Genomic DNA, 7,884 nt, shown 5'->3' on the forward strand with positions numbered 1-7,884 from the left:
TCTGTTCTATACGTACTTGCACAATGTGTCCGTGCAAAACAATGCACGAGAATAGTAACCATCGATAAGACACTGTGAACAACGGTTTCTTTGCAAGATTCTTATTTATATTTGTAAACGCCGTAGAACATATTCAACAATATATACCAATGCCACTTATTATATATTTCGATATTATGTTTGTTTAAGAACGAGTTTTAACGTGCACAATCCGATATATTGATATACCAACTATATATTATACCTGTGTTTAAAAGGTATTTAAAAGGCATAACAATCAGGAAGTATATTAGTATTTATACATATCTAAGTAGATATAAATTGTTTATAAATACGCTCAGATAATGCAACTTGGCACAAAGTGTTAGGATAATATATATTCAATGTCAGAAAATATTTGAACGACAGACAAAGTGATTTAAACTTATAAGGATACTTTAAAAATAAAAAGAAACAAAAACTTGAAAAAAATGACGAAATACGTGGAAAAACTAGATATTGCATTTGCAATGGACTGTACAGCGAGCATGGGTATATATATTGCAGTTGCTAGGGAGAATATTATACAAATTGTAAGAGAGATTAAAAATCGGAGGCAATGTGACGTAAGACTGGGTTTAGTTGAATATCGCGATCATCCGCCCGCCGAGGAAACATTCGTTACAAGGTCACATGACTTTACACAAATCCCAGGAGAGATGAGGAAGTGGCTAATGGATTGTGAAGCTGCCGGTGGTGGCGATCTTCCAGAAGCCGTGGCAGACGCTTTACAGGAGGTACTTCTACTGAGTTGGAGAGAAGATGCTACAAAGATATGTGTATTTATAACTGATGCACCACCTCACGGGCTTGGAACATTTGCTGACAAGTTTCCACATGGTTGCCCTGATGGTTTAGATCCTCTTGTGATCAGTCAAGCATTGGCTCAAGCTGGTATTGCAGTGTATGTAGCCGGTTGTGAACCCAGTATATGTGCGTATAAAGATTTCTATTTGGCTCTTGCTCATATTACTGGTGGACAATACGTTCCTATGGAGAAATCCGACTCATTAGTTAAGCTAATTATTTATGGAGCTATTGAAGAATTGTCGATTAGAAAATTTGAAAATGATGTCGATGAAATAGTTCGTGCGCAAATAGCTAAAGGTAAAGAACTTGATATGGATTTTATTTCAAGACAACTGCATATACAGGTATCTCAGCGTGGAGAAAAGGTGTCACAGATGCAAATGAACAAGAAAGAGTTAGCATCAGCCAGATCTTCCAAACTTGCCCTTTCTTTGACGACGATGAAATCTTTTAACGAGATTCAAAATGTTTATAAATTACCAAAAAAGTTAAGAGAGTCAATGGTCGAAAATTTGCATCTGAGTATGACTAGCACAGATGATCGTCCCTCTGTTGCTGGGGACGAATGCTCTAGCTCAGACACACCTTATTCCGACAGGTATTCGCTTGCTGGTGATGAATATTTTAGTCCTGTTGTTGAATCTGATAGGGTTGATGAGAAGAAGCCAATACGGACAGTAAGCAAAACAAAAGGGTTGAAAGGAGTTCTTCCACCACTCCGGGAATTAGTTGACCCCTCAAGACCAGGGAGCGCAGATCTTCAAACCCGTCGGATTGCTGAGGATACGACGTTGAGACCAAATTCTGGCGGCATCATAAAACATCCAAGTTTAACATCTCCGAATCAAATGGAAAAAAATAAATTAGAGAGCGTGGAATCAGATTTTTCTCTTTCTCAGTCAGTCAGGCTGGTTCAAAGGTCTCTTTTGAAGTTCAAATAAGGGATTTGATTAATACGTTTCGAACTTTCGACTATGCTAAATTCAATTCAACTCATGATTGTGCTCAATTTTATCATTTTACTAATGTATTATTCATGCTCTCTTAAATAATCAACTGCGTTCCGCGAACTTGTTGATATTTACTCAGCTGTTTCATATTCTTATTATTTACATGTGGCAAACATCTAGAAATTCGGAAATACATTTGTACGTGGTATTATTTTTAATGTCTTTCACCCCGAAAGTATATCTGGAAACTGCCTTCAGAAAACTAGTTGGGGTTTGCGCATATACTAGGCAAGGAGTGCTTGTATTTAATTTTGGAAGATATCTAATGCTTTAATTTTGAAAGAAATAACTTTCTGTTAACACATGCGTGAAATGTAACACTTAAACGTTAATACATACATGCATATATATTTGTGTTGTTCTTTTTGTTTTCTTTTTGTTTTCTGAAATACATGTAAATGTTCACATACCCTTTTTAATTCCTGTAAGAAAAACGTGTCAGCGTCGCATGAAATAATTCAAATTTGTGATTCCTTGTCGCCCGTTTACTTTGCGATTAATTTATGTTTCATTTCTTGTCGCCCGTTCAAAATTATATAACTCTAATTTATTTAGAACATTTAAGAAAAGTAGAGGAAGGGCACGTGCATTTTTTAAATAAAATTTGACCATATGACACTTTTCAAAGCATGGCACTAACGTGTTATATTGAAGGTTCAATGATAACCGCCTTATCAACACGTCAAACATATGTTCCTTATCGTCCCTTATCGTCAACCACATCCTATATGACAAGGTTCATAACTCTAGAAGTAATATTGTCAGAATTATCACCACTTGAACTTGAAATTGTCCTTAATTCTTTTTTTAACCCTTACATCTTTATTTCTTAAGGGATCAACTTCAAACTTCATAAATATATGTTTCTTGTCATCAACCACATCATATGTGACAAGCTTTTATAACTCTTGCTACAACATTTCCAAAACAATTTCCCCATGAACTTAGATTTTTTCTTTAAAAAAATGTTATTTTTTACTAAAACATCTTTATTTCTTGAGTTATCTACTGCAAACTTCAAATTTATGCTCCTTATCATCACCCACATGACGTATGACAAAATTTAAAGCTCAAGCACACATTCATTTTAGAACGACCCCTTGAACTTAGAATTTGAATTTATGTTTAAAATGTTATATTTTTACTATCACTTCTTCATTTCTGAAGGTATGTACTTCATATTTCAAGTATTTGTTACTTATTATCAAAAGAAAAAAACGAACGAACATACGTACACCGTGTTTTTATATCTTACCTAAAACACACAAATCTCCAGACTTCACACTGCCATTAAAGTATCCGGGTAGACCTATTGTGTCAGGATGTAACTCACCGACAGAAAATATTTCAAAGTATCTCGACTTTATACTTAAACCACATATGCTTAGATTGCCATCATATGTAAAGGACACCACAGATTTCATCAACAAATTACGTAATATTAAACTACAAAGCAAAAACACATATTTGGTAACACTAGATGTCTCTTCACTTTATACTAATATACCACATACGGATGGAACTGATGCGTGTTTGTATTATTTAAGACAAGGAAATAATAACAGCAGACTTTCGTCAGATGAAATTGTTAAACTTTTGAAACTTATTCTTGAAAATAACTACTTCAAGTTCGGGGATGACTATTTTCTTCAGAAAATGGGTACCGCTATGGGAAGCCCAGTCGCCCCCGCGTACGCAGCACTTTTTATGGGGAAATTCGAAGAGGAGTTTTTGAAAGATAGTCAGCTTAAACCGTCATTGTGGCTTCGTTTTCTAGACGATATTTTTATGCTTTGGGATCATTCTCTTGAAGAACTTAACACATTTATTGACAAAATCAACAATGTTCACCCAAGCATTAAATTCACCCACACCATATCTCAACAATCTGTTTCGTTTCTTGATGTTCAAGTATCAAAAGGAAAATCGTACGAACTTCAAACTAATGTTTATGTAAAGGAAACTAACAACCACCAATATCTTGATTATACATCCTGTCATCCAAAACGGTGTAAAGACGGAATACCCCACAGTCAGGCTAAGCGTTACAGGAGAATTATATCCGACGACGACGTGTTCTCTACTTCACTGAGCAAACTACGAGAATTCTTCATAAGTAGAAATTTCCCTGAGACGGTTATAGATTCAGCGTTTCTTCACGTGTCACAGATGTCACAAGAGGATGCCTTACGGCCACAAGATAAAGAAAAGAAAAACGTTCTTCCATTTATTGTGACATATAATCCGTCCTTACCTAATATTGGAAATACTATTCATAAATATTGGGACCTACTAAATCTGTCAAAAAACGAAGGTGTTAAAAATATTCACAATAACTACACACCCATAATTGCCTATAAACGTCCAAGAAACTTACAAGACTTTTTAGTTAGATCTAGATTTGATACTGACAGTGACTTTACATCACATTCTGGAGGTTGTTGTAGAAAACGCTGTTCTCATTGTGTTCGTATTAATAGTGGTACGTCATTTTACAGTTCAAATACAGGAGAGATATTTGACTTACGTCAACATACTAACTGTCAAACCAAGAATTGTATATATTTGATAACATGTAAAAAATGTAGCATGCAGTATGTTGGTCAAACCAAACAACCTGTGTCTAAACGAATGAATAGCCATAAATTTGATATATGCAATTTTGTAGATCCTGCATTCTCCACTAATGTTGCAAATCATTTTAATAAGGACGATCATAATTTTACCGACTTTTCATTTATGCCCATAGATGTTGTTTACAATACTTTAGATCGTTTGTGCAAAGAAACATTTTGGATTCATAAGCTAAAAACTCATTTTCCAGAAGGAATGAACACAAAGTTGTTATACTCAATTAAATAATTCATAAAATATCAATCCACGCTACAAATGCTAGAATTACGCCACATAGATATTCGTTTTTTCCTATTATCATTTTTTATAATTAAACCCTATAGGAAATATTCGTATTTATTAATCCGATATCTATTGTGTCGTTTTTATATTTTGATGCTTTGTTTGGTGCACTTATCTCTTTTATCATGAATTGGAATTGTTCGTATTTGTTCGTTTTTCCGCTAAAGTGGGCGTGACGTTAATTGTAAAATTACGACGTCACGTCCGTTGATATTATTATTATTTATTTACCTTGAAAAAGGCATACATTTGCCGAAACGTTGGAAAAATAAAAAATGATATTATACGTGTTATTGCTGTGACTTTATTATTTTACTTATTATCACGAATTACTCAAGCAGAATAATTTCCTCTTGAACTTGAAATTTCTTTTATAAATCAGACTTCAAAAATATGTTTGTTATCAAGACCTTTTTCATATGTGATAAGATTTATAACTCTAGCTGCTGTTTTTCCACAATTATCACAATTATATTGTTATTATAAATTTTTTCTATTCTAGACTTAAGACAATTAGTCTTTGGCATTACTCACATCATGCATGACAATGTTCTAGCATCTAAAGTCTAGCATCTTTATTTCAGGAGTTATTTCCTCTGTGAACTTATGATTATACTTTTAAAATTTATATACTTTTTGGCTTCAGATTTCAAATTGTTGACTTTTTTCCATTAGATCATAGAAATGTCTGTTTAACTTTTATTGACATGGCCACATGCAGATTATATGGTGCAAAAATATAGAACATTTGAGTGCTTTCTTGATACTGATGCATAAATATATTTATATAATAACTGCTTTTTTCCATAGTTTTGTCTTCCTTTTCTGTAACCAGTATTTAATTAGCCGAGCGTCGCTGTCTCCCTGTGATATCTCTTGTTTTCTTTCTTTGTCATAGGAAAATATATCAGATAATAGATAAACGTTTGAAATTGTCTTAGCTGCTAGAGATTCGAGCATTGGTAAATGTGTTTTTTTTCTGGCAGGAAGGGAAGAACCAGTAATTTCTTAACATACTCCTTGATTGACATATGTTCCATGTAAACGGACCCTAAATCAATGGACTTGCCGTGCCTCCAAGCGACTTGAAACCAGTGAAAACAACAGCATTGGGAAAAACCTTTTTTAACCTTTTCCCTGATATTTATAAGCGTGTTTTGCCCGCCCCCTTTTTTTTTGAGGCCTCAAACAGTGAAAAAAATGCCCTATTTAGGTCCGAAACACTGTTTTTCGTTTCAGAGATGTTGTTTAAAAAGTGACCACTTTTTCGGCGCGGCCCCCATCAAAATTTTACATCAGGGGGATGCCAGAAGGGGGATGTGATGTGCCCCCTTCTGTTTGAGGGGTTTGAAGGGGAGGTAGTCCCCATCATCGCCAAGAAAATTTTGGACATGTGACAGGCTAAAAATGGCCTCAGGTCGATCTTAAGGTGACGTGTAATCAACGCTGACAAGCATTTTACTCTATCTCATTGCATTGAGAAGTTGCAGCACTTTGAAATCAGTTTTGATGGGGAAAAAAAACAATGCAAAATAGTGATTTTTCGCAATTTTGAGACGTCCCCGCGTTGCCATGGTAACAGGAAATTTAAGATTGAGCATGTTGTTAGATAGGTTATGGTTCAGTCAACATATGTGCCAACCGAAGTTTCATCAGTATTGAAGCATTTTTCATAGTTTTATACCAGTTGGGACTTGTAACAGGATGCTTTTCAGTTAAAACGACCATTTTTCACAATATGCTCATGGGGTAAAAGGTTAATGGCATCCTAGGTGGCTGAAAACAGATGCAGTTTATCATTCGTTTTAAATAATATTAAATATGATAATACTATCCTCTGGGGTCTTTATATTCTGTTGACTACTGCGGAGAGCACATCAGTATGTTTAGGAAATATATATCGATTTGACTGCGTTGTTGTAGAATAATGAATGGTTCGATTTCAAATATAATTATGAAAGTATGATAGGCCAGACTGATTAATTACAATGCATTTGAACAACAAACCGTGCATTATTCATAATACTATTAAAACGCAAGAAAATTAATTTCTATTTCCAGTCAAACATGCTTATAACAAGAAATTTGATAATAATATGTTGAACTGTTCCTGATATCATTTGGTTTATATGACGTGTAGGCATTACTTTTTATATCATGCAAATATCATATGTTATAATGCACTCGACTGTCGTATCTGTGTCACAGGGTAGAATTAATAATAAACTCCTGACGAAGGTTCGTCAATTTAATATAATACGAAGAAAAAGCCTAAAAACATAAATACATGATTATAATACAAGTTAATTAAAACATACATAAAATACAACAATACAACAATTGAACGATGCAAATAAGAATTAATTTCAATTAAATTAATGATATGAAAATATTCTTACCACAGCGTCTCAATACAAAAAGTAAAAAAGTAAATAACTTAATAATAAGTTATTTTCTATGAAAGATTCTATTAAATAAACTTATAGAATCAATGCAGAAGTGCAATTGTTTCTAAACTCGTAAGAGAATAAAGTTGAAAGTGAGCTGGAGAAGGAAAGTTCGTGGGGAAAATGTTAAAAACCAATCTAAAACTTTTTCTCAAAACTCTTTCATGGAACGTACAGCACGATTGGACATACAAAAACAGTTCACAAAATTGCACGAGATACAGACATAGTTGAATTGTTTCACCCGTTTCCGTGAATTTCCGCTAATAAGCGTACATTATGGAACAATCCGATACAATACAATAGCAGACGATAACAGACGCCACGGAGACAAACGATAATCGACGCATGCGCGGACATTAAAGATACTTTTCCCGCGACTAAATGACGAACAGTGCATGGCAAAATGAACAAATAATATAATAAATAAAACGACCCGTGACATATGCATGATAGAGGAATAATGTTTAAAAGGGTGTTGCTATCTTGAAACATTATGTTAAACATGTTTTCCTTTAAAATAATGATACCATTACGTCACACTGTTTGTTTGTTTGTTTGTTAATTGTATGTCTATAGAGATCCCTATAGATCATTTTATATTATTCTGAACATATAACATCAGTAGTACACTTACTTACTATTAAAAGAAATGATATTTC

The 7,884-nt window shown here is 33.9% G+C and overlaps 2 protein-coding genes across 2 annotated transcripts; both read left to right on the forward strand.

Annotated features, from left to right (window-relative positions):
- The first annotated feature begins 250 nt into the window (after positions 1–250).
- Positions 251–2,154, forward strand: LOC132736429 (uncharacterized). The gene has a single exon (XM_060723557.1). It carries the CDS (start codon positions 471–473, stop codon positions 1,788–1,790), a length of 1,320 nt encoding a protein of 439 aa, XP_060579540.1. The 5' UTR covers positions 251–470; the 3' UTR covers positions 1,791–2,154.
- Positions 2,155–3,239: 1,085 nt separating this feature from the next.
- On the forward strand, positions 3,240–5,345 carry LOC132736432 (uncharacterized). Its single transcript, XM_060723560.1, has 2 exons — positions 3,240–4,341; positions 5,278–5,345. Exons 1-2 carry the CDS (start codon positions 3,240–3,242, stop codon positions 5,343–5,345), a joined length of 1,170 nt encoding a protein of 389 aa, XP_060579543.1.
- Positions 5,346–7,884: the final 2,539 nt, after the last annotated feature.

The sequence above is a fragment of the Ruditapes philippinarum genome, unplaced genomic scaffold (genome assembly GCF_026571515.1).
Source record: "Ruditapes philippinarum isolate M1 unplaced genomic scaffold, ASM2657151v2 ctg2383_1_1_1_1, whole genome shotgun sequence".
Taxonomy (NCBI): domain Eukaryota; kingdom Metazoa; phylum Mollusca; class Bivalvia; order Venerida; family Veneridae; genus Ruditapes; species Ruditapes philippinarum.